This window comes from Nomascus leucogenys, chromosome 14, assembly GCF_006542625.1.
Source record: "Nomascus leucogenys isolate Asia chromosome 14, Asia_NLE_v1, whole genome shotgun sequence".
Taxonomy (NCBI): domain Eukaryota; kingdom Metazoa; phylum Chordata; class Mammalia; order Primates; family Hylobatidae; genus Nomascus; species Nomascus leucogenys.
This window is the reverse complement of record NC_044394.1, coordinates 54,799,548-54,827,075: the sequence shown is the minus strand read 5'-3', so window position 1 is coordinate 54,827,075 and position 27,528 is coordinate 54,799,548. Positions and strand designations below refer to the sequence as shown.

Sequence of the window (27,528 nt, the reverse complement as noted above, 5' to 3'; positions counted from 1 at the left end):
ATATAATTCATTATGAAATCATGAAACTATAAAAGAACCTGAGAATGTATACAAACTGTATACATATATGCCTTACTCCCAGGAGGCCTACAAGCAATTTCTTTTTCTTGACAACAAAGTAAACACAATTATTTTTACATTTTTTAACATTTTCTTAAGTATTTAATATATTAGTTACAGTTTCTTGCATGGTGTTTGTAAAAAAAAAAATTTTTGCTGTATTTTTTCTGGCTTTCAAAAACAAAATAAAACAGAAACAGAATATTAGCTCTGGCCACCTGGGAGCATGGCAATACTACATGGAGAAGGAAACAAAAAGGAAATCAATGAAACCTATTCCCAATATAAGATCCCAGTTGAAATACCAAGAGACTTAAAGTAAGTAATACCTGAAAATTTGTCCATGTCCTTGAAAGGCAAGCCATACACAAGTTGTTGGTCATTCTGTTGTAACAAAGTAGCTCCAGGTATATGTTGTTTAACCAGTGAAGAAAGAGATTCTGTGGCACAATAGTTGTCTATGTACATGCTAGAGAATACCAAAAATCAAAATTAATGATTATACAATAAACAGCCAAAAGTAAATTATGAAGGCTTTAAATTAAATTTAGTACTATAAATGATGGTCAAAGCATATAACAGCAAGCCTCCAAAATAATAACAGTATAGCAAGAGTATAATATAGAATAATGTCAATAAAAATGAATGATACCTCAGGCGGTAGCCAATCCCCCATTTACTTTTGAGGAACATTGAAGAACCAACACATTTCAGCATTCCTTGTGATATCACAGCTTTCCTATCTGCAGATAAATATTTACATTTCAATTTCTAAGGTATCAACAGCATTAATAATTGGCATTTATATTTTATGGTTTCTCATATGAGAGTCATCCGTGTTATAATATCATTAATCATCACAACAATCTTATGAGGATGGTACTATATTATCATCAACTATTTTTCAGATATGAATACTAAGGCAAAAAGAAAATACATTCCTTATACATGTTTCATACAGCTATTAAGTAACAAAGCCAGGAACTCCACTCAAGGAGTCTGACTCTAGAGTCTGCTTTCCATATATTATTCCAAATATCTGATTTTTCCTAAAAGGCTTACCAATACAAGCACTTTCACAATTTCCTTTATAACCAAATGTAGAAACAACTCCAAAAATCAACAGAAGAAGAAGAACAAATGTTAGTTTGTTGGGTTTTTAAAAACAAAGGTACTACTGAAGACATGAATGACTTGCCCAATTTTATTAGATTACATTATAAGCAGACAGAAGTTGCTCAAGAATTTCAAACTTCTATATCTTGTCATAGCTATTAAAAGTCATGTGTTGACTTAAACTTGGATTCTTTATATGTATGTATGTGTATAAAATTGTGCAGAAAAGAGTTAACATAGCAGGTCAGAGGCTTCTATCCTTAGAAAGGCCTGCTTACAAGGTTGGCCCTTGGCTGTTAGTTGAGAACTTGGATTTGGGAGGGTTCCTACTATTCTCAAAACAGGTAAGAGTGGCTCAGTGCCTAAACTGTACAAACAACGTGGTTTATGCTGAACAACTTCTTTCCTTCTGAGAGTCTGGAACTTTGGTATGTGCTAGGCAGACGATGTTTCTATGTTCAGCACCCAATAAGAATCTTGAACACTGAGTATATACTAACTTCCCAAGTAGATTATTTCACACATGTTGTTACAACTCAATGCTGAAGAAATTAAAGCACATCTGTCTACTCCACTGGGAGAGGACTCTTGGAAGCTTCTACCTGGTTTCCTTGAGACTTTGCCTCATATACCTTTTACCTTTGCTAACTTTGCTTTGTATCCTTGTGCTGTAATAAATCATAGTCATGAGTATGACTATGTGCTGAGTCATATGAGTTCTTCTAGGACATCAGTAAACCTGGGATGGTCTTGGAGATTCTCAACACAAAAATATATCATTTTAAAATTTTTTAAAACTTTTTTTGTGAAGGAAACATACCACTAGGTAAAAGCTTCTCTATTTATACCTCAGGAATTAGCATCTCTATGTCCATCTTCTTTTTGGCCCATGATCTCAGCCTTTGAAAATAAAGCAAAAATCTCACCTGCAAGAATGTCAGCTTCATCCATGAAATGAGTACTGAACACTGTCACCCGATTGGCTTTTCTGTATTTTAAAAGATTCCATACAATATGTCGAGAACAGGGGTCCATTCCAGCTGTCGGTTCATCTAGCAGCAGTATCTGTGTGAAAAGAGGTGAAGAAGGGCAGGGAATCCTCAGAAAAACTAAATATTAAACAGGCATGTGGACACTAAAAAACTGCCCCATTTCAAATTATTATTTTCAATCAGAAATATATTAGATCAGATTTTTCATTGATAATTGAGTTCACATAAATTTTTAAAATTATTAATTTGACATGTGAATATTTTCCCTGGTTTAATTCTAAAAGACTGCCTGTAATATATAAGACAAAAGTATAACAACAGTCAGACAAATAAACTAAAAACAAAACATTAAGTATATTGCTATTATCCTTAACAATTAAATTTGTAGATGTAACACTTGCTTTTTTGGAGAAGAATATATGGTTTTATAGTAGTTCAAGGGAAGCAATTTGTTTCAAGACTATTTTTAATATAAAAAAGAACATGGTGGTGGGGGCTGAGAGGAAGACTAATGAACATAAAGCCAGGATCCAGAATCATTCCCCAGCTGCAACAGAAAGGGGGCATGTGGCAGGATGGTGGAATCAATAGGAGATCATCCTAGCTGCATGCATGCACCTGTCAGTTTTGATGCCCTGTGTAAAGTAGGACAACAGTTGTTTCTCTGTTTCTACGACAGAGAACAGCATAAAACAAATACATACAAAATCAAAGCAGGACAGTGACAAACTGAATTACTCCTTTGATTTTGTTCTATTTCTTAACTTTTGTTATTAACTATAACAAATATTTTTTTAAACTATAGAGAACAAGAGAGTAATACTATTATAGCTATCATTCCAATTCAGCAATGTTATTTTTGGCCACATTTTCTTCAGATCATTTTTTAAAGAAATAAAACATGGAGGCTAGGTGTGGTGGCTCATGCCTGTAATCCCAACACTTTGGAAGGCAAAGGCAGGAGGATCGCTTGAGGCCAGTTCAAGACCAGCCTGGGCAACATAGCAAGGTCTCTTCTCTACAAATTAAAAAAAAAAGAAGAAGAAGAAAGAAAGAAAGAAAGAAAGAAAGAAAAAAGGCATGGTAGTCATAATTAAAGTCTATTCTTCCATTCTCCTTCCTAAAAGTAACTAGTTATTATAAAGATGTTATAACTCAGAAAGGGAAGGGTGGAAGGGGGTGAGGAATAAAAAAAACTACATATTGACTACAACGTACAGTACTCAGGAGATGGGTGCACTAAAATCTCAGAATTCACCACTATATAATTCATCCATGTAACCAAAAACCTTTAGTACCTTGAAAACTACTAAAATTAAAGTTATACATCTTTCTGACTTCAGTTTTAAAATCTCATTACTATGATTATGTCCATAATAACATACAGTATTTTATGTATACTTAACCTCTACATAATGTATTATATCTTTCTACAACCTGCTTTTTAATTCAACATAATTTAAAATGAGCTCATTTGTAAAAGTAATATTTATTTACCTTTGGGTTCCCAAGAACAGCAATTCCTAATGACAGCTTTCTTTTTTGACCACCACTTAATTTTTTAGCTTGGTTATCTTTGATAGTCTGCATGTCTAAATCTAGTAAAACCTTCTGCACCTGTAAAGGTAAAGCATGAACAATGTTATTTTAAAAATCATACCATTTACATAATTATCAATATTACTTTTTAAATATTTTAAGTTTTAATGTGTTAAACATTTAAGTAACATGTTTTTAAATAATTTTAGTACCAACTTTAAAAATGATCCTTTAGCATGGAACTGCCTTTGACATATATTCGTATATAATTATGAAAACCACAGGTAACAAGACTCTTGAGGGAAAGTTTTACTTTTTTGCCTTCTTGGGTGGTAGGGAAGGAATAAGAGATCACTGTGATGGCTCTTAATGTATGTGTGGAAGTGGGAGGGGGTAGAGGAGATGAGAGCAAGAGAAGGGAGGAATAAGGCAGGCAAGCATCCTCCAGATGAAACAAACTTTTATGTGTGCTAAAACATTTACTCCAAATTCTGTCTAATTCTTTGTAATTAGCTTTCTGTTTACTGGCTCAGAACAAGTGTTATATTTAGATTTTCAAGCATATTTTTATTGCACAAGTCATTACAAAAGGTTATTGATTACAGAAAATAAAAGTAAAGATTTCTATATGAATAGCATACTTCTTGTATTATATTGTTGGCTGGTATCCCTTTGATTGAAGCCAAAATTGATAAATTTTCTTCTACTGTCAAAACATCAAAGTGTATATCTAACTGTGGACAAATGCCAATCATTTTTCTTGCTTCAAACATTTCATCTATTTCTGAGACTCTGTGTCCATATATAGATGCAAACCCTAAAAGCAGAATATATATTTAAATGTACATTAATTATTTTATAATGTATATGTTTTGAAGTATCCTGATAACTTAGTTATTTGGTTATAACAGACATATAAGGTAAAAATTAATATAAATTTACAAGGCACAACACACCTTCCATATTATTGGTGATCTGCATCCACTTATATTTCAATTTCATTTTCCATCACTTACAGGTCATATAACATAGTGGAAAATCAAGAAACTAAAAGCTTGACACTAAACATAAATATTTATTGATATATTATTTACACTTGTATTCCAGTAACAATTTTCTAGACACTATGCAATAGTGGAGGGATTAAAGAACTATACATTTTATCCTAACTAGCTGTGTGGTCATGGCCAAATTACTTAATCTCTTTAAATTCCAGCTTTCCTTTTTTATACAGTGAACACTAATATATCCCACTAAAGAACTATTAAATCAAAACAATCATGCATTATGAAGAATCATGAGAAAAATAATAAATTCTTATACAAATGTAAGATATTATGACTACTATCAAAAAGTGATACAACTAAGGACAAAGAACAAAATCAAACTAATTTTAAAAGTTAAATAACATTTAAAGAGTTGAAATGCAGATTCAATACAATTCAGTGCTTCTGGAAGTAAAATATTTATTGTACTGCCACTTTATTTGGTTACTGTCAAAATATGGAGCTACTCTAATGAATTCTCACCTACCGAACAATCACATATCAAAATTATACTTTTGAGGTATGCTTTTAAAATTCCATTTTAGAAGATAGTATGAACACTTATGATTATTTCCTTTTGAACTACTGCTGTATATTTAGGTATCTGTGTTTATTTTCTCAACCTCAAATAGTCTATAGTTCTGATTTAATTTCCAATAAGTTACTCATTTATCCTTCCTTGAAAATGATGAATAAAAACACATACATACACATCTACGTGTGTATATGTATAGAAATATGTACAAAATTAGATCCTTTTTACTTTATTAAACATGATAGAATCATTTTTATCTTCTACTAAAAACAACCAAATGTGTATAGCCAAGAAAAAAAGAAAACACCTTTACAGATATGGAAGTTGGTCCCATCGACGAAAATTATTCAATACACATTTAAAGAATATATATAATGAAGTTTTTTTTTCTTTAAGACAGAAAACTCACCATCAGAAGGTGGGCAGAGTCCACAGAGAATATTCATCAATGTACTCTTTCCTGTTCCACTGTGGCCAAGTAAGGCAGTAATCTGACCCTCATATATGTCAAACGACAAATCTAGTTCAGGAAAAAAGAAGACTCAAATGTGATTTTTATGTCTTTTCAGCTATGCATGGTAATTCATAATATTTGAGCAATCTTCAAGGCACTGTATCTATAAATACATATTTATAAGTTACCAGCATATTTGATAGCAGGTAAAATAGCTTCTTTGTTACAGTCAATGATATAAACAGTAAGGAAAGTAAATAAAAATAAACTTTATTTGTTCATACAGTAAGATTTAGGAGTATACAAAATATTTGGGAATTTTCTGTGTCCCAATTTTTGGGAATTACCAACGGAATTAAAACAAACAAAAATTTGTTCCCGAGGATATTTATAGGCATTTAAATAAACTGGCAAAAAAAACAAGAAATTAACCAATAGTATAGAAATAGCTTGAAAGGTTAGATTTAACGAAGCAATATCACTGAATGGATATGTAAAGGAATGAAGGAAGACAGGAGATGGGGACCTGAAATGATGAAGCAGAAATGGCTTACCAAAAAACTAGGCTGGCCAGGCACAGTGGCTCATGCCTGTAATCCCAACACTTTGGGAGGCTGAGGTGGGAGGATCACTTGGGCCCAGGAGTTTGAGACTAGCCTGGGCGACATGGCGAAACCCCGTCTCTACAAAAAACACAAAATTTAGCTGGGCATGGTGGCACCTGTAGTCCCAGCTACTCAGGAGGCTGAGGTGGGAGAATCACCTGAGCCTAAGAAGTCAGGGCTATGATAAGCCAAGACTGTGCCACTGCCCTCCAGCCTGGGGGACAGAGCAAGACCCTGTCTCAAAAACAAACAAACAACAACAAAAACTAGACTAAGAAGGCTAACATATAAAACAAGAAGGAAAAAGTCTCAGATCCTAAGGCCAGTAATCTAAGTTAAAATAAGAAAGAGAACTCAACAACCAAACGTTAAGTGTTCTGCCCCATGAACGTGGTATTTCTATTTATTTAAATCTTCTTTAATTTCTCTCAGCAATATTTTGTACTTTTCAGGATATGTCTTTTACATTTTTGCCTTATTTACCTGTAAGCATATTTTTGATGCTAAATGCTATTTTTAATTTTAATTTCCAATGATGTGTTGGTAACATATAGAAATACAATTGATTTTTCCATTATTTATCATGTATCCCATCATCTTGCAAAACTCATTGTTTAGTTCCACTATTATTTTTTGTCAATCTAAAAGATTTTAAAAATAGATTATTGTGTCAACTGCAAATAATTTTACTGCATCCTTTCCAATCTGGATGCCTTTTATTTCATTCTCTTGCTTCTTTGCATTAGAAACAATTAGTTGCAATTGTTATTACAATTACAATTATAATTAACTAGTTGTTCCAATAACTTACATTGGAGGTTATATATACTCTCCAATGTTGAATAAAAAGATGTGAAACACACTGTAACCATAAAACAACAGATTCATAAATTGGACTTCATTCAAATTAAGACTTGTGTTTGTCAAAAGACACTGTTAGTAGAATTAAAAGGCAAGCCTCAGACTGAGATCAAATATTTAAATACCTGTATTTAACAAAGGTCTTGAAACAAAAATGTGAAAAGAACTTGAATAGGCATTTCATAAAGAAAAACCTCCAAATGCCAATAATCATATAAAAAGGTGATTAATAACATTACTTATTAGGCAAATGCAAACTAAAACCCTATTAATATACCACTATACCTACTTTCTCCTTAATTAATTAATTTGCCTCCTAGAAGACATTTGGTAAAGCTTGGAGACATTTTTGGTTGTTACAATTGGGAGAGGATGTTTAGCAGTGTGTCAGGGATGTTTAGCAGTGTGCCAGGGATGTTTAGCAGTATGTCAGTCAGTCAGTCTCCAGAACCAATAGAATACACACACACACAGTGGAGCAAGTATGAGTGTGAGGTTGGGGGATCAGGGAAGGTTTATTTTAAGAAATTGCTTCAGAAGATTGTGGGGTCTAGTAAGTCCCAAAAATTTGTAGGGCAGGTTGAAAACTCAGGCAAGAGTTAAAGTTGCCGTCTTGGGTCCAAAATTCACAGGCTGACAGGCTGGAAACTCATGCAAGAATTTGTTTCATTCTTGAGGCTGAACTCCTTCTCTCTTTGGTGATCAAAGCCAGGGATGCTGCTTGTGAAGGTTAATTTTATGGGTCCCCCTGGCTAGGCTATGGTGCCGTTATTTGGTCAAATACTGATGTAGATGTTGCTGTAGATGTCATTAACTTTTATAATCATCTGACTTAAACTTGATTAGTCTTGATAATAATGGTAAACCTTATCCAATCAGTTGAAGGCCTTAAGAGAAAAAACTGACTGTAAACTAGTTCAACCATTGTGGAAGTCAGTGTGGCGATTCCTCAGGGATCTAGAACTAGAAATACCATTTGACCCAGCCATCCCATTACTGGGTATATACCCAAAGGACTATAAATCATGCTGCTATAAAGACACATGCACACGTATGTTTATTGCTGCACTATTCACAATAGCAAAGAGTTGGAACCAACCCAAATGTCCAACAACGATAGACTGGATTAAGAAAATGTGGCACATATACACCATGGAATACTATGCAGCCATAAAAAATGATGAGTTCATGTCCTTTGTAGGGACATGGACGAAACTGGAAAACATCATTCTCAGTAAACTATCGCAAGGACAAAAAACCAAACACTGCATGTTCTCACTCATAGGTGGGAATTGAACAATGAGAACTCATGGACACAGGAAGGGGAACATCACACTCTGGGGACTGTTGTGGGGTTGGGGGAGGGGGGAGGGACAGCATTAGGAGATATACCTAATGCTAAATGACGAGTTAATGGGTGCAGGAAATCAACATGGCACATGGATACATATGTAACAAACCTGCACATTGTGCACATGTACCCTAAAACCTAAAGTATAATAAAAAAAAAAAACTATGAGAAAAAAATAAAAATAAAAACAGAGAAAAAACTGAGGTTCCTTGGAAGAGTCCTGCCTCAAGAATGTAACAGACTCCTACGTGAGTTTGCAGCCTGTCAGCCTGTCCACAAATTTTGAACTCAAGACTGAAACTTCAACACTTGCCTGAGTTTCCAACCTGCCTTACAGATTTCTACATTTACCAGGCCCCACGATCTCATGAACTAATTACTTAAAACAAACCTCCCCTAATCCCCCACCCTACAATCATACTGGTGTGTGTGTGTGTCTGTGTGTGTGTGTGTGTGTATTCTATTGGTTCTGGGGACTAACACATTGACACAATGCTAAACATTCTAACAATAAAGAACAGTTCTTCACAACAAAGAATTATCAGGACCAAAATGTCAGTAGTGCTGAGGCTGAAAAACCCTATGATAGGCCAAATGAATTTTTCAAAAAGTAACTAACATGTATTGTATATACATGCAAAATAATAAAATGAAACAAGGACATAGCCTTATTCAAATAATTGAGTATTTTTCATTTTAATAGATATTACATTTTACTTTTACAAATTTTATGTTGTTAGTTTTATTTTGAATAGTAATCACATAAATGAAAGTATCTCAAAAAGCAAGACAAAGGCTGGGCACAGGGGCTCATGCCTGTAATTCCAGCACTTTGGGAGGCTGAAGCGGGCGAATCACCTGAGGTCAGGAGTTTGAGACCAGCCTGGCCAACATGGTCAAACGCTGTCTCTACAAAAATACAAAAATTAGCTGGGCATGGTGGCGTGCACCTGTAATTGCAGCTACTCAGGAGGCTAACGCAGGAGAATCACTTGAACCCAGGAGGCGCAGGTAGCAGTGAGCCAAGAGAACACCACTGCACTATAACCTGGGTGACAGAGCGAGACTCCATCTCAAAAATAAAAATAAAAAATAAAAAATAAAAATAAAAGCAAGACAGAAAATCATGGTAGAGAAGTTTAAATTTCCCACAAGCTATGCAAATTATTTTTCTATTTGTACTTTAAATACTATGGCCTGAATACTAGGAAAACTACTTACTCCTCAAAGCCTCCACATTTTCACCCTTCTTTCTGTATGTCTTCTGAATACCACTAATTCTGAAATATAAAGTTTTATATTTTAAGTATTTAAAGCAATTTATAAGTATGTGTGTTTACCATGTATATTTTTATCAATGCTATCATATTTTATAAGAATAATAAAATAATAATAAAGTACTTTCCTACTAAAACAATGAACCAAATAATGTTGATAATAAAAATACAATTGATGCTTGAAAACACAGGTTAGGAGTGCCAACTCCCACACACAGTTGAAAATACACATATAACATTTTTACTCCCCTAAAACTAATCTATTAATAGCCTACTATTGATAGGAAGTCTTGCAGATAACATAAACAGTTGGTTAGCATATATTTTGTAGGTTTTACATGTTAAATACTGTATTTTTATAAAGTACACTAGAGGAAAGAAAATGTTAAGAATATTATAAGGAAAAAATACATATATTTACAGTATTATACTGTATTTATCAATGCCATCAGTTCACATCATCTATTTATAAGATGAACAAGATGCATAGTCTATCCGAAATGACAGGCAACTGCACCCACAGACCTCAATCTATAGTACATATCAAGCAATTCAACTTTTTCTTATAATGTCATGACCTTTCTCTGCTTCTTGAGAGCACTTCCAGCATCACCAGTGGCAATTCCCATGGATCCCATGATGCTATTCAAGGCTTACGGTATTGCATTAAACATGCTAAAAAATAAGCAAGAACCCTGAGACATTACTTTTTATCATGATATGCAATTTACTGGAGAGATGAACAGCTCACAAGGAGATAATTGAGTCACATGGCATTTGAAGTATATCCTTGGAACACATAAGCTCACCATAACAGTAAAAGAAGGTGCTACAAAATTATTGCAATAGTACAGTAATACTGTAGTTAATATTATGCAGCTATGATTTAATACTGCGTCTTCACATTTGTTTACATTTCTCTCAACTGGGCACTGGCATAATGTAGGTCTGTCAGTATTGTGTACATCAAGCTTTGATAAAGCATAACTTACTATAATCTGTGTATATTTTATGGTAGTAAATGTTAGACTAGTATCTATAAATATTTTATGCATTCATGACATACCTATTTGTTTTTGGTATTTCTAGGCTAACAGTTCATCTGCGAGTTTTTTCAAATTGTTGCAAATCTCCAAAAAAATTTCCAATATATTTACTGAAAAAAACCCACATGTAAGTGAACTGGTGTAGTTTAAACTTGTGTTTTTCAGGGATCAACTATAAAATTATTTTAAAGAAGGTACAAGAGAAAAGCATAGTATTCCTTTCTATTGTAAGTGTCATTGATTCATTTTTCATGCCAACCCAACTTCTAAAACTAAGTGAAGCATTTGATTTAAGCAATTTATGAATTTTTTCATTTCTGATTATCAAACACTTGTTACATCAATGAAGGGTGATATAAACCAGATGTCATTTCATGTCAGCACAAATTTCAAACCATTAATAAACGTGAAGTGATTTTCTTATTCTACCTAATTTTTTCATATTTTTTTAAGGAAATGGCTTGTTAATCAGTTAAAATTTACCCTTGAGAAAGCAAGCCACTGGCCAATGAATTACATCTTAAGTATTTTGACTTTCTCTGGAATTTTTACATTTTTCTTAACTTTAAAAATTATTATGCTTCACTTTTTAATGTCATTTTATTTTATTTCTTTTCTTTCACCTAATTTTATTTCTAAATTTGGTACTGACTGACCTAACAAAGAATAGTAATGCATTTCTTTGGTTCTTAAAAATTAATGAAACGTTCTAATTATACCCAAAACCCTAAAAGTCTATGAAATTAACAGATGACAATTTAATATGCTGTATAAGACAATGTAGCATGAATAAAATTATAGTTAATATTTATCATGTTTCAGTCTATATAATGGGAAAAGCTTTAAACATTAATTGTATAAACATCAGGTTTTATTACTTTTAAAATTTTCCATTCAAACATAAAATTTCAGGGGACAGGTGTGGTGGCTCACGCCTATAATCCCAGCATTTTGGGTGGCCAAGGCAGGTGGATCACTTAAGGCTGTGAATTCGAGACCAGTCTGGCCAACATGGTGAAACCCTGTCGCTACTAAAAATATAAAAATTAGCCAGGCATGGTGGTGCATGCCTGTAGACCCAACTACTTGAGAGGCTGAGGCACAAGAATTGTTTGAATCTGGGAGGCAGAGGTTACAGTGAACCGAGATTGTGCCACTGTCCTCCAGGCTGGGCGACAGAGCGAGATTCTGTCTCAAAAAAACAGAAAGAAAGAAACATAAAATTTCAAACCTAGCACCAACTTTATTCCAAATGGTTGCAAAGAAAATAAGAAAAAGAGAAAAGTAGCTGTTATTAATGTTTTAAAATCATGGCATACGTACCAAATCTAAGATACCATATTTACATACATATTTAAAGAACAGGATTATAAATGCGGCAGGTTCCATTAGCAGTTCTTATACCTAAATTGCCAAAGATTGAACCATACCTTATGGCTTCTTTTCCTACAAATTCTGAAGAAACAGGCTCAATAATTTCACTAAAACTAATATTTCCATTAACATTGCCCTCTGATAACTCCTCATAATTTCTTTTGCTCTTTGACCAATATGAAGGCTTCAGAAAATATAAAAATGATCTCCGTAAGCCAAATTCCCCTGAAAAATAAACATTAAAAAACTGAGTTATCATGATTAGTTTTTAAATCATGAAGAATTTCAAACATACGACAACCTGCATCTAAAGTTTAGGTACCATTCCGCAACATATACATATTTCCAAACATCACGTTGTACACAATAAATATATACAGTGTTCATTTGTCATTAAAAAGTAATAAGTAAATAAAGTTTAGGTGTATCATATTAATATTGTATGAATCAAAGTTTTATTGATAAATAGTTCTAGTCCATAAATAGTTTCAGAATTGCTGAGTGCGATTAAAGGTGAATAAAGCACATTTTCTATGCTAAGGGAACTAATACCTTTATGAGTACAAGTAGATAGCAAATGGCAAGAACACAACGTAGGCTGAAAGTGTTGAAGACTTGAATGGGCTCCATCTTAAATGGTCTTTGAAAATAGGTAGTATCTAAAAAGTGGATATGCTTCATGGAAAAGACTACAGAATTAGGGAGAGCAACAAAGCAACAGGATAGAAATCTGAGACTTAGAAATGGTATACAATGAGGCCAGGCATGGTGGCTCTCACCTATAATCCCAACAGTTTGGAAGGCAGAGGCTGGCATATTGCTTGAGCCCAAGAGTTTGAGACCAGCCTGGGCAATATGGCAAAACCTTGTCTCTACAAAAAATACAAAAAATTAGTCAGATGTGGTGGTGCATGCCTGTAGTCCCACTACTTCGGAGGCTGAGGCAAGAGGATCACTTGAGCCCAGGAGGCTGAGGCTGCAGTGAGCCGTGATCATGCCACTGCACTCCAGCCTGGAAGACACAGCAAACCCTGTCTCAAAAATGACAAAGACCCTGTTTCAAAAGAAAGAAAGAAATGGTATACAGTGGTAACTGCCCACGCAACATGTTCCATTTTCTCCCTTTTCCCCCTCAAAATACCTACATTCCTCATTTTTTTTCAAATATCTACTCTTCTTCTAGATTGACCACATTTCAAAGGGATCTGATGCCAAGTACAGAGGATTCCAATTGATTTTATCAGTACTTGGCATCCCTCTGGGAACCGTTACTGCTCCAACAGCAAGCAAACAAAAATATAAAAGCAGGGAAAGGACACTCTATTTAACAAATGGTGCTAGGATAACTGGCAAGCCACAAGTAGAAGAATGAAACAGGATGCTCATCTCTCACCCTTTACAAAAATCAACTCAAGATAGATCAAAGACTTAAATCTAAGCCCTGAAACCATACAAATTTGAGAAGATAACATCAGAAAAAAGGCAAAGACTTCATGACCAAGGATCCAAAAGCAAATGCAACAAAAACAAAGATAGATAGGACTTAATTAAACTAAAAAGCTTCTCCATAGCAAAAGAAATAATCAGCAGTTAACAGACAACCCACAGAGTGGGAGAAAGTCTTCACAATATATATGTTGACAAAGGACTAATATCTAGAATCTATGAGTAACTCAAATCAGCAAGAACAAAACGAACAATCCCATCAAAAAGTAGGCTAAGAACATGAATAGATAGCTCTAATAAGATACACAAATGGCCAAGAAACATGAAAAAATGCTCAACATCACTAATGATCAGGGAAATTCAGATCAAAACCACAATGTGATACCACCTTACTCCTACAAGAATGGCCATTATCGAAACATCAAAAAATGAGAGATGTTGGCATGGATGTGGTGAAAAGCGAACACTTTTCCACTGTTGGTGGGAATGTAAACTAGCAAAACCACTATGGAAAACAGTGTGGAGATTCCTTAAAGAACTAAAAGTAAGGCTACCAACTGATCCAGCAATCCCACTCCTGGGCATCTACCCAGAGGAAAAGATGTCATTATGTGAAAAATATACTTCCTCACACGTTTATAACAGTATAATTCACAATTGCAAAAATATGGAACCAACCTAAATGCCCATCCCAACAACTGGATAAAGAAAATGTGATACACACACACACACACACACACACACACACACACAATGGAATACTACTCATCCATAAAAAGGAACAAAATAATGCCATTTGCAGCAACGTGGATGGAAATGGAGACCATTATTCTAAGTGAAGTAACTCAGGAGTAGAAAACCAAATATTGTATGTTCTCACTCATAAGTGGGAGCTAAGCTATGAGGACGCAAAGACATAAGAATGATACAATGGATTATGGGGGCTCAGGGAAAAGGTGGGAGGGTGGTGAGAGATAAAAGACTACACGCTGTGTACAGTGTATATTGCTAGGGTGATAGGTGCACGAATATCTCAGAAATTAACACTAAAGAACTTACTCACGTAACCAAACACCACCTCTTCCCCAAAAATCTATTAAAAAATAATAAAACCTCAAAAAAAGAAGAGTGAAGTGCTCAGACAGACTTGAGGTATGTAACTAGATGAGAGACACTGCAATGGTCTAGACTAGTGGTCCCCAGCCTTTTTGGCACCAGGGACCGGTTTTGTGGTAGACAATTTTTCCACAGACAGGGGGCAAGGATAGTTTCAGGATGATTCAAATGCATTACATTTATTGTGGACTTTATTTCTATTACTATTACATTGTAATATATAATGAAATAATTATACAACTCACTATAACGTAGAATCAGTGGGAGATCTGAGCTTGTTTCTCTGCAACTAGGCGGTCCCATCTGGGGGTGATGGGAGACAGTGACAGATCATCAGGCATTAGATTCTCATAAGAAGCATGCAACCTAGATCCTTCACATGCGCAGTTCACCATAGGGTTCACACTCCTATGAGAATCGAATGCTGCCGCTGATCTGACAGGAGGTGGAGCTCAGGTGGTAATGCGAGCAATGAGGAGCAGCTGTGAATACAGATGAAGCTTCACTCACATGCCTCCTGCTGTGCAGCCCAGTTCCCCACAGGCAACTAGTAAGATCCGTGTCCTGGGGGTGGGGAACCCCTAGTCTAGACTAGTATTACACAATACAACTTTTATAATGGTCAAAATGTTCTACAGAACATCTAGATTGCACCATGTAATTTAGTAACTAACACCCATACATGGCTACTGAGCACTTGGAATGTGGCTTGTGCTACTGAAAAAAATAAATTGTTAATTGATTTAATTATAATCAATTTAAATTTTAAAAGCCACACATGGCTAGTAGTTACCATACAGGACAGTACAGGTGTAGAATACAGACACAGGTAATGAGGAATACAAGGGGAAAAGGAAATATGCTCAATACTTAATATTACTATTGAATCTATAGGAGTTTGCTATATTGGCTATAGATGTGGACAGGAGATAAAGAAAATGGTAGGAGTTACAAGATCACTTCATAGTTTTAGACCTTAGAGGGCAAAATAAAATACTTCAATTAAAAAAGACTGATATAAAGAAGGACCAAGTTAAGATCAACTAGAGACTTAAGGCTTTCAAAACAAACTGCTCTCTTTTTACACAGTCTCTTTATGTTCACTAGTGGCCACAGACTAAGGTACAAAATATACTTATTTAAAGTCAAATTAAAAGCTTTAACAATGAATATGACTTAGGGTACCCTGGCTAGGAAAAAAAATCTTAAAATTAAGCTGACCCTATGTGGGCAAAAAAGCCTAAAAATCTTTAAAGTAAAATTCAAAAACCGTCTGCATACCTGGAATGACTTGATCAAGATAGACAGCCAAGAGGACATAGAATATACTATTAAGTGTGAGCATGATAATTGTAATAATTAGAGGATATGGGCCTGCAGTCAAATTTGAAAATAAAGCACCTTCATTAAAATCTTCTAAATGCATGACCTGAAAAATAGAAACACTAATTTTATTACATAAAAATGACAAAAACAAGAAAAAGCTAACACTACTTAGAGTTATTTAGCATATCCAGAGTGACAGTAACCAACTGGGCCTTTTAACAGATTAAACACTTTACCAAATTAATAATATAAATTTATAAGGAAAACAATAAAGATTTTACAAAGATATAAGTTTATCAAACCAATTCCTTTCAATCATGTTTTTAATGTTGTGCTTCTTTAACTGGGATATATTCACTCTAGGGGAATTTAATTCTAATGTAATTACTAACAAATGAAATAAAAATAAACTACAATATTAATAATAACAAATGCAAACAAAAGGGTTATGATCCATATGGAAGCCAAACAAATTAAGTATTAGGGAATAAAATTATGGTTAGCATCTTTCCAAGAGTGAAAAGAAAGCAAGTATTTTGATTAATTAATGCAACTATTAAAGTATTCATAGTAAATACTTGTGATAGCATGGAAAGAGAAATGTACTGGAGGTTGAAGCCTCATTTAGGTCCTAGCCCTGCCATTAAGTGAATACGTTTTAATTATACTATTCTAGGCTTCAGTTCCCTCATTTATAAAATGAAGAAGATAAATTCAATGACACCGAAAGGCCATCCCACTCACAACAAAAATCTATGAATCTATAATTCTTCGTTCCTACAGAACGCGGACTCGGGGACTCAATGAACTCTCAAAATGTATAACAATCACTCTTAGGTCTCAAAAAAGTAAAATGATTAACTTAATATTTAATTATATCTCATAAATCAGAATTTCTATCCAACCAACATGAATTTCTTATATTTAGTAATTACATTTTTTCTTTGTACATTAGCCAAATTTATGTTCCACTACAAAGCCGTTTCTTATAAGACTTCTTCCATTTAGAACCTGACTACTCCTGTAAGGACTAATAAAAATAATATTTTAAGTCTGAATGTTATTTAGAATGACAATTCCATGAAGCCTGGGCCAACAAAATCCACCAGGCCTACTTATTCCACCACTACACTCACAGTAAATTTGTTCTGCTCCACACACAATTTTCTCCCATGCATTCTTCTGAGATAAATGTACAAATGATAGCAATATAAACAGGCCATAGGCAATAAGAATTACTTGACATTTAAACACATTACTATCAAAATGAGTTTCTGCAGTGAAATAAATTACTGAGATACACTGAAGTAAAAAGTGAAAAATTTATAAACAGAACATTTAACTAAAAACTTAAAATTGGACAAACATAAATAAAACTAGATATAAAATATACTCTAGAAATCATTTATTTCTCATGCTAAAATTTTAAAATAATTTTTTTTTGGTAAATCAAAGGTAGTATTCATGGTAGTATAAGAAGCTACATAAAACAGAAAGAAAATATTTAGTGAATCCTAGATTAATATATTACCTACCTGTGCAATACCAATCACAAAAGTACATTGACAGAAAGGACTGAAAAGCCACACTAATGATTTGGGAAAACTTTCTATGAGGATTATCATAAGGCCAATAAATCCAAAAGCCACAGTAACAAAAAATTCAACTATTCCCACATGTTTTGATTTTTTAAAAAGAGGTGTCAGCATTAAAGCAAAAAATACCTATAAAACACAAATATTAAGGTTAGCGCAATGTTCATATATACTGGTATGAAAACAAAATTAAAGTTTGCTTCTGAAAGAACAAGCTATTTTCATGAAAAATACATTCATTAAAATACAACTATAATCTATAAATGCTATGGTAAGATATTTTATTTTCATACAAATAGTGACATACCTTTTAAAAATTTAAAGTAACAAATATTTTTGTGTTTGTTTTTTGATTTTGTTTTTGAGACAGGGTCTTGCTCTGTCACCCTAGCTGAAGTGCAGTGGTGCGATCTTGGCTCACTGCAACCTCCACCTGCTGGGTTCAGGTGATCCTCCCACCTCAGCCTCCCGTGTAGCTGGGATTACAGGCGTGGGGCACCACGTCCAGCATTTTAGTATTTTTTTGTAGAGACAGGGTTTCACCATGTTGCCCAGGCTGGTCTCAAACTTCTTGCCTCAAGCAATCTTCGTGTCTTGGCCTCCCAAAGTGCTGGGATTACGGGTGCAAGCCACCACACCTGGTCTTAAACTAACAAATATTAAAGACTGTATTTTTATCTGTATCATAGGTAAACATGACCACCTCTACATTATAGAAACCATAAATAGCCATGTGTTTCTGCAGTAAGAAGCATAAAATATGTGAAAATAATAAATCAACAAAAATTTTAAGTACAAGACCCATCTTTTAAACTTAATTTATTATAAGATAAAAAACCAGTTTAAAAAGAAAAAAAAAAAACCGAAGGCCTGGTGCAGTGGCTCACTCATGTAATCCCAGCACTTTGGGAGGCCAAGGCAAGTGGATCACTTGAGCCCAGGAGTTCAAGACCAAACCTGGACACATAGAAAGACCTCGACTCTACAAATAAAAAAAAAAAATACAAAAATTAGCCAGGTGTGGTGGCACACAACTGTAGTCCCAGCTACTTGGGAGGCTGAAGTTGAAGGATTGCTTGAGCCTGGGAGGTCAAGGTTGCAGTGAGCCATGAGTGTGCCACTGCACTCTAGCCTGGGCCACAGAGTGAGACCCTGTCTCAAAAAAGTAAAATTAAACATTAAAAAAAAAACAAAAAACAGGCAATTACATATGGAAGTATGTCAGTTATCTGTAATTTATTATTTTAAAGAGCAGAAATGATAGCCAAAATATTTAACAACTGATACAGGGTGGGCACATAAACCAATCAGAATGGAAGATGGAACCACTTAAAACAAAGGCTGGTCATTAAAACCCCTCATTCAGACTGCTAAAGAGTTACATTTGCAAAGACGTATCTTTAAAAATCATCATCCTGGAGCATAAATTAACTTGAAGAGTAAGGATTTCATGAAGACAAACAAAAATAGTCCAATACTCGACAGTCTTAATTATATACATCATTATATAAAGACAACAGATAGACTCAGAGGAGTTGTATGTGAAATACATCATATGACAAAAGCTAAATCTAAACCTAAAACTATTTTGTAACATTCCTAAAAATACAGGGATACAGTGATGCTACATCATTTACTTATTAAGTCACCTATCAATAACTTAGTAAAATCTGTCTTTCATGGCAAATTGACTACAAGTAAACTGAAGAAAAATACTTTGCTGTATTATCAAACATTTTGACAGTTCTTTATTCCTATCACAAGTTAAAATACTTACAGATGATAATCCATAAAGGAAAAAAAGCAGAAATATCACAATGCTGCTACTTTGAGGAAATAATAAAGAAGCTGTTGCAATGACTGCCATAAGAAGGGACATAAGAAAAATTAAACTTGTATATAGAAGAACCCAGGAAAGCCTAAAATGAGAATACAGATATATTTATGGTCAAATGCATAGGCTTAGACAGTTAAAAAATCATTTTAAACAAAATTTTAGATTTTAGCCATTTTATTCTTAAAATTAAGTCACTGTTCATTTCTGTGTATGCTTATGTATTGAATATTAATAGTCTTATAAGTAATTAAAAATATAGTATTGGTTAAGTGATAGGTAAAAGTGTAATCTGGTAAAAAATACTATCTTCCAGAGTTAAAAAAGCTTTCAAAATGAATAGTAATTCATAATTAATTTAAATCTAATATTCTCAAAAGTTCAATAGCACACAATGTCTCTGATTTTCTTAAAATGTAAGAGTTTAATGAGTCAAGATAACAATTTTCTTTACAGCATGTGCTACAATTAAACCTCTGACGGCTTCTGTAACTATAAACAATAAAGGCTACCTTACCTCACTAATCAATGACATAATTACTACAATTATACAATGTGAAATCAACAAGATCAGTAATGAATTCACTATTTTTACTCAAGACTTCTTTATGAATCAGAGCTCAATGGAATTGCTGCAGTATTAAGTTTTATTTTACATATTTTTTCAAGTTAGCTCAGGATTTAATGATGTCATAAAATCACTGAGTTAAGGCTAAAAAGGTAGCGAAATTATCAAAATTGAATCCATCATTTTACTGAGGCAAAACTGAGACCCTGAGAGAACGATTTGCCTAAATTCTTCCATCTACCGGTTCTCCATAAAATACTTTAATAACCCAATAAATTTTAAAAACCAATCTTTTGGCCAGGCACAGTGGCTCATGCCTGTAATCCCAGCACTTTGGGAGGCCAAGATGAGAGGATCACTTGAGGCCAAGACTTTGAGACCAGCCTGCACAACATAGCAAGACTCCCGTCCCTACAAAAAAATTAAAAATTAGTTGGGCATGACAGCATGCACCTGTAGTCCCAACTACTTGAGAGACTGAGGTGGGACAATCTCTTGAGCCTGGGAGTTTGAGGCCACAGTGACCCATGATCATGCCACTGTACTCCAGCCTAGGTGACAGGGCAAGACCCTGTCTCAAAAAAAAATCCAAAACCAATAATTTCTAAAATAACAAATGAAAGAAAAACAAGCAAAGGAAATATGTTATATACAATAATTCCATTATGTAAAGTGTTATGATTAATTGTTACATTGGGATAATTGGAATAAAATTTTGTAAAACAGACTATAATAACAGCTCACATGCACAGTATTAGACTTCCCCCCCCAGAACAAACTTCATTACATAGTGAAAAGAGTAAGGAAACTACCCTTAGAATTATTTATAAAAATGCATGCCTTTGTAAAATTATCACTATAAAAATGCTGATACATTAAAGGTCACTAGTGAAAACATGTTTTTCTCATTTCTTTCTCTAAAATTATTTCCATATTCATCTTTTTTTTTTTTTTTTGAGATGGAGTCTCGCTCTGTCACCCAGGCTGGAGTGCAGTGGCGCAATCTTGGCTCACTGCAAGCTCCGCCTCCCGGGTTCATGCCATTCTCCTGCCTCAGCCTCTCCGAGTAGCTGGGACTACAGGTGCCCACCACCACGTCCGGCTAATTTTTTTTGTATTTTTTTTTTTAGTGGAGACGGGGTTTCACCGTGGTCTCGATCTCCTGACCTCGTGATCCGCCCGCCTAGACCTCCCAAAGTGCTGGGATTACAAGCATGAGCCACCGCATATTCATCTTAATTCACCCAAATAACTAAAACTTTCGAGGGAAAAAAAGTCCATATACCACATATACAGACTTTAATCACTGTAACTAAATTTTTAATATTATATATATGCCATATTATGGAAGAACTGTAACAGGCAATTAATTTCTAATGTTCCAAGATTTGACATTTCCTGAACTCTGAAATACACAGAAATACACATGGAGTATACTGAAATACTCTGAAATATACACAAGTGTGCCCATGATTCAAATAAAATGTGAAATAAAATTTAAACACATATTGTCAACATAAGCTTTTGACATTCTTCATCCCTTATGTTAAATGAAGCCAATTAGTTTCTGAAACTTGTTGACTAATCTCAAATTCCAAGACTAAGGCAATCATTGTAAGAAAACAGAATAAGCACTTCATCAAGTTAGGTAAATATCAAAATTACAATTTTGAAAATCTGTATATTTAATACAACTTTTAATTATGTTAAGTAATAAATTTTGAATAACATACCAAAAGGCAGTATCATGAAGTCCCATTATCTTTAAAAATTCTTTTATTTTTTTTTCTTTTTCTGCTACGACATGAATTGCCAAAAAGTATCCAAAAGGTGAAAATGCTATAACTAGGTATATTAAAATTACTCCTCGGGGAAAGGTATCTATTTCTACAACAGCAGTTTCTCCCATAATAACAGCTTTAGTTGACTCCAGCTCCTTCCAAAGAGAAACATTGGTCTTCAACTATAATTAGAAAATGTAAATACATTAAATTAATTTAGTTATGATAGTAGCCCCTAGTAAAACGGGACAGCCATATCCCTAAATTTGGTCAATAACCTAGTACAAATACAATCCTCAAAAAGCTACATACCTGAAATAAAGTGAGTGACCCCAATATCATAATTCTGAGTAGAATATTGCTTTCAATTTATTCTAAAAGTATACCATAAAGTTTAAAGTCGGTAAGTGTATAAATTTTGATTAAATAATTTGTCAAATAAAATAAAATTGCACAATTATCATCTTAAGCAGACAATTATATGTATCTTAGTAAAAATATACATCTTCAAAATTTAGGAATTTAGGAGTGATTATTAGTGCCATCATTCCTATGATTGTTTAAAAAATGTTCTTCTAAATACCAAGCCCTTCTATTGCTTTAAAGTCTATATATGCAGCACATATAGAGCACATATAGACCAAATAATAAAACTACTTATGCTACATAACACTTCTAACATTCCAATTAATGCCTAAATTGAAATCTGTCCTGCCTATTCATCCAGTGTGGTCTGGGCTGTGGATGGCTAAAAACTTTGGCCAAAACACAAATAGGTGATACAACATCATCAATGTAATAGATCCGTATTTCACTATCTTTACCTTAAATTTCTGTATTATTGAATTTGTGCAATATTACATGTCCCTAATATGTTTATAGTATACTGCAAAAGTTTACAAGACAATTCTACATAAATCATCTCATTTGGTTCTTATGACAATGCTGTCAAGTAAAGTATTATTATTATAGTCATTCTACTACATAGCAATGTAACAACAGAGACAAGACTCCTGTTCAGATTTTGATCCCAGTTCTATCATTATTCATACATACTTTAAACATATAGTTTAGTAGAGAAGATGGTTGATATACATTTTGAAATTACAATATTTTGTAGCATAGTAAATTTTGTAGCATAGTAAATTCAATTAGAAAGAGCAAATGGAAAAAAAAGCCACAGATCCATACAGAACATGGAAGAATGAAATATGGTTAATTTGAATAGTTTGAATTCTAAGGTAACTTCATCTACTGCTATCTAGCCCAGACACAAAAGTAAGATTTTTAAAAATAAATTTCATGGCCAGTTTTTCTGCTAAAATATGAAACACAACAAAAAGTACCAAATCAGAAAATATGACTTCTTTTTTATCTTTTTTCTTAAAGGAGTTGTAGTAAGCTACATATTTTGTACATTTGACAGTAGTCAAACCAAATACTATTGTAAAGAATTAGGAAATATTTATTTTAAAATGGCGTAGTTTTTGTATTTCTTCCTTTATCATATTTACCTGTATAATGGCAGCATCTATGGATGCTTGTAAAACTGTGAAACCTGAGGACCAGTACTGAGCAGCCTCACATGATTTTGAACAGCCAGCTATAGGGGGGAAGAATATGAGATCTAAGATTCTGTACAACATGCAAGTGCATTGTTTTAAAGATATTATATGGAGAGATACCAAAATAATATAATCAATCAATCTCTATAGGACCAAAGAAATAAGCTGACTTTCAAAGGTAAACAATACCTATAAGATTTCTGATCATTTACCTGAAATTTTGAAATAAAAGTTATATGTGTTAGAATACTAAATAGTAAATGAATAAAAATGTAAAGAAAGAAATTAATTGTAGTTATTTAAAACAAGTTACTTTTTTGTTTTAAAGTAAATCATTCTACATGACTTAGCTCCAAAGCACTTCCAGAACAATGAAAAGTCAAAGTCAAGCAAACAGGAAAAAAGAATTTTCAGAAGGGCTTTTTGAAATAAAACCACAAATTCAGTATTTAGCATAGTGACTTTAACATTGCTCAATAAATGTTTGTGGTTGATAATATTTCTTCATAGGTTTAAACAACCAAAGGTTGTTTCCCATGTTTCAAATGTAAAACTAATAAAGTTCACTAGTAGAAGACCTTAAGATTTTAAAGATTTGTACATACCATAAGTAAAAACAATTACATGAAAAAAAGATATTTAGAAAGTCATATAACCCAAAATGCAATTTTGCTTTATGCTACTGTATTTAATATATATAAATGTATTAAATCGAAATGGATACTATATAAAAATATTTTATGTGTAGAAGTAGATAGATATTTATAAATAAATATTTTTATGCTATACTTCTCAGTTTTCCTATTGGAACAAGTAAGAATAGTTGAAAATGCCAATATTGAACTGTATCAAATTTTGACTATAAACTGCAAGCAGCAAAGATATGCATTCAATTGATCTTCAATGATTATTGTAGGGCTATTTACCTCTTGAATCCATATAAATAGAAGATACTGGAATCATATCAGGAAAAAAACGAAGTTCATAGGACATGGAGTCTTTGAAAACCACACCTACAAAGTTGCTCGGCTTAGAAAGACTGGATGTTAACATTTCTTTTTCATTTGTATATTCTTCAGTAATTATTACTGTAAGATATCATAACAATATAGTTAGCTCACAAATTAAAATACCACAATACAGTAGATCAAGTTTACAATTATTTTGATAAATGGAATATTTTATAAGCACTTTTGCTATATTTACTTCTTAAAAAATGAAGACAGGCCAGGCACAGTGGCTCACACCTGTAATCCCAACATTGGAAGACCAAGATGGGAGGATTGCTTGAGCTCAGAAGTTCAAGTCCGACTTGGGCAACATCGTGAGGTTCTGTCTCCAAAACATAAAAAAATTAGCCAGGTGTAGTGATGTGTGCCTGTACTTCTAGCTACTTGGGATGTGGAGGCGGGAGGATCATTTGAGCTAGGAGGTCGAGGCTGCAGTGAGCCATAATTGAGCAACTGCACTCCAGCTTACGCAACACAGTGAGACCATGTCTCAAAAAAACAAACAAACAAAAAGAAGACAATTCTTCCAACAAAATAATAATAAATAATAAAATGGTACAATGTTGCAGACACTACTCAGCTGTCATTTGATTACAGAAATGTGTCAGTGTTATACTTACGTCATAAATACATGAAATACAGTATAAAACAATATGCAGAACTCATATTTCATCAAGAATTGCTGTTTCTCAAAACCTCAATGAATTATACTAATTTCAGGCGGCAATGAAATTATAAAAATTATTAATAATGCAGTTCATTCATCTATCTCGAAGTAAAACTAAAAAGTAACTTCGTTATTTTATTTTATATTTTTTTAGAGACAGGGCCTTGTTCTGTTACCCAGCCTGCAGTGCCTGGGATCTTGCACTTGAACTTCAGGGGTTAAGAGATCCTCCCACCTCAGCTTCTGGAGTAGAGCTTGGTCGATATGCACTCATCACCATGCCTGGCTAATTTTTTGTTTTTAATTTTTGTAGAAATGAGGTGTCACTATGTTGCCCAAGCTGGTCTTGATCTCCTGGCCTCAAGTGATCCTCCCACCTCAGCCTCCGGACTAGTTGGGATTACAGGCATGAGCCACTGCACCTGCACAAAAATGACTTTTTAGTAAGTATATGAATTTTTTATTTTTAAATATTTCTTATAAAGAAAATTCCACAATCCTTCTCAGAAACTAAATAGGCATTTTAGTAACTATGACACAACTCCTCCTTAAATAAAAATTGTCATTCAAATCCAATATTGCTTGTTCCTTTCTTAGGAGATAAGTGGAAAAAATACTGTAATCACTCTTTCTCATCAGATAAGACTAATTTTTAAATGTTTTCTTGTAGTTTTGCTTACAAGCAACTAATTTTCACTACAGAAGCTTCAAACGTGGTGAAATGGAAAGAATATAGAATTAGTACTTAGCTTCTTCATGTATTAACTGTGTGAGCACAGACAGGCGATTTAAACTCTTCAGACTTTAGTGTCCTCATCTACAATGCCTAGCTGATGACACTGGGTTGTTGCGAAAAAACAAATCAAGTAACAAACATCAAAATGCTTTGTAGGCTAGATGTGGTGCCTCACACCTATAATGCCAGCACTCTGGAAGGTGCAGGCAGGTAGATTGCTTGAGTCCAGGAGTACGAGACCAGCCTAGGTAGCATGGCGAAACCCTGTCTCTACAAAAATTAGCCAGGTGTGGTGGTGTGCACCTGTAGTCCCAGCTACTCAGGAGGCTGAAGCGGGAGTATCACTTGAGCCCAGGAGGCAGAGGCTGCAGTGAGCTGAGATCACAGCACTGCAAACCAGCTTGACAGTGAGATCCCATCTCAAAAAAAAAGAAGAAAATGACAAAAAAAAATGCTTTGTAGATTATAAAGTATTACTTAAATGTTAATTAATAGATTTTCCAGGCCTTTTAAGAGGGACAGGGAGTTCCAGGATTTACATGAGTAAAGAGGGTGTTAGTTCAACATCCTACCAGTCATGTTATGTATGTATGCATAACCCATTTTCATACAGTTCCGTTGTTAAAAAGACAGAAGTCTAAAAAATGTGTGTATATGTATACACTATTTTGGGATCTAAGTTAATATACACTGACTTAGTTTTTGTTTTTTGTTTTTGAGACAGAGTGTTGCTCTGTCGCCAGGCTTGATTGCAGTGGCACAATCTCAGCTCACTGCAACTTCTGCCTCCCGGGTTCAAGCAATTCTCCTGCCTCAACCTCCCAAGTAGCTGGGACTACAGGCACCCACCACCACGCCTGGCTAATTTTTTTGTATTTTTGGTAGAGACGGGGTTTCACCATGTTGGCCAGTCTGGTCTCGAACCCCTGACCTCAAGTGATCCGCTCACCTCGGCCTCCCAAAGTGCTGGGATTACAGGCGTGAGTCACCATGCCCGGCCTCGTATTTCTTTGGTTTATATTCTTTCCTTCTACTCAGAATTACCAATGAATTTCATTTCAACATTATTAATCAGCTTTTTGAGCTTATACACTAAATTCTCATGGTAATCTATACTACTTGTGCCTAATACGATACACTAACATATAACAATAAGAAGTGTATTTAATCAAAATATTAAATAGAAATAACCAGAGAAAGAAACCAATGGAATAAAAGTTACTTGGCTTCTGACTGTATAATTAACACTTTCCATTCAATGATGTACAATCCAATAATGTGATGATATATAAGCTAATTACAACTATCCCATATGGCAAAAAATAACATGCTAATCTGTTATTTTCTACAATTTAGCACTTCATTGTTTAATCATTAATAGTATAAGAATTTCTGTCACTTTCTCCAGTTTTTGCTTTAGGTTCTCTCACACACAGCCACTTTAAGTTCACTGGCACTTCACTGCTTACACTGTTTTCTAGTTCATTTCTTTGTGAGAAGTGCACATTGAGAAAAAAAGACTTAGGTGGCACTTTAGGTGGAGGCCAAGGGAGGAAGATCGTTTGAGCCTGGGAGTTGAGACTAACCTGGGCAACATAGCAAGATCCCGTCTCTACAAAAAATATATA

General features: G+C 34.0%; 1 protein-coding gene across 4 annotated transcripts in view; it reads right to left on the bottom strand.

The window, feature by feature from the left end:
* The window catches only part of ABCA5 (ATP binding cassette subfamily A member 5), a 90,330-nt gene that overhangs the window by 47,996 nt on the left and 14,806 nt on the right, over positions 1-27,528 (bottom strand). For 2 of the 4 annotated variants that reach the window (XR_004033426.1, XM_030828401.1), the window contains exons 4-17: positions 24,414-24,575; positions 23,437-23,525; positions 21,875-22,104; positions 19,517-19,658; positions 17,680-17,868; positions 16,100-16,247; positions 12,313-12,481; positions 9,781-9,839; positions 5,698-5,808; positions 4,349-4,524; positions 3,666-3,785; positions 2,103-2,241; positions 713-803; positions 390-529 (exon numbers count right to left, since the gene is read on the bottom strand). Coding sequence is in view for 3 of the 4 variants with exons in the window: in XM_030828401.1 (XP_030684261.1) it covers positions 390-529; positions 713-803; positions 2,103-2,241; positions 3,666-3,785; positions 4,349-4,524; positions 5,698-5,808; positions 9,781-9,839; positions 12,313-12,481; positions 16,100-16,247; positions 17,680-17,868; positions 19,517-19,658; positions 21,875-22,104; positions 23,437-23,525; positions 24,414-24,575 (1,965 nt within the window). In the remaining variant the exon portion in view is untranslated. Of the gene's footprint in view, positions 1-389; positions 530-712; positions 804-2,102; positions 2,242-3,665; positions 3,786-4,348; positions 4,525-5,697; positions 5,809-9,780; positions 9,840-12,312; positions 12,482-15,063; positions 15,091-16,099; positions 16,248-17,679; positions 17,869-19,516; positions 19,659-21,874; positions 22,105-23,436; positions 23,526-24,413; positions 24,576-27,528 lie in introns of those variants that run through there. The other 2 variants (XM_030828402.1, XM_030828404.1) reach the window with 2 other exon arrangements.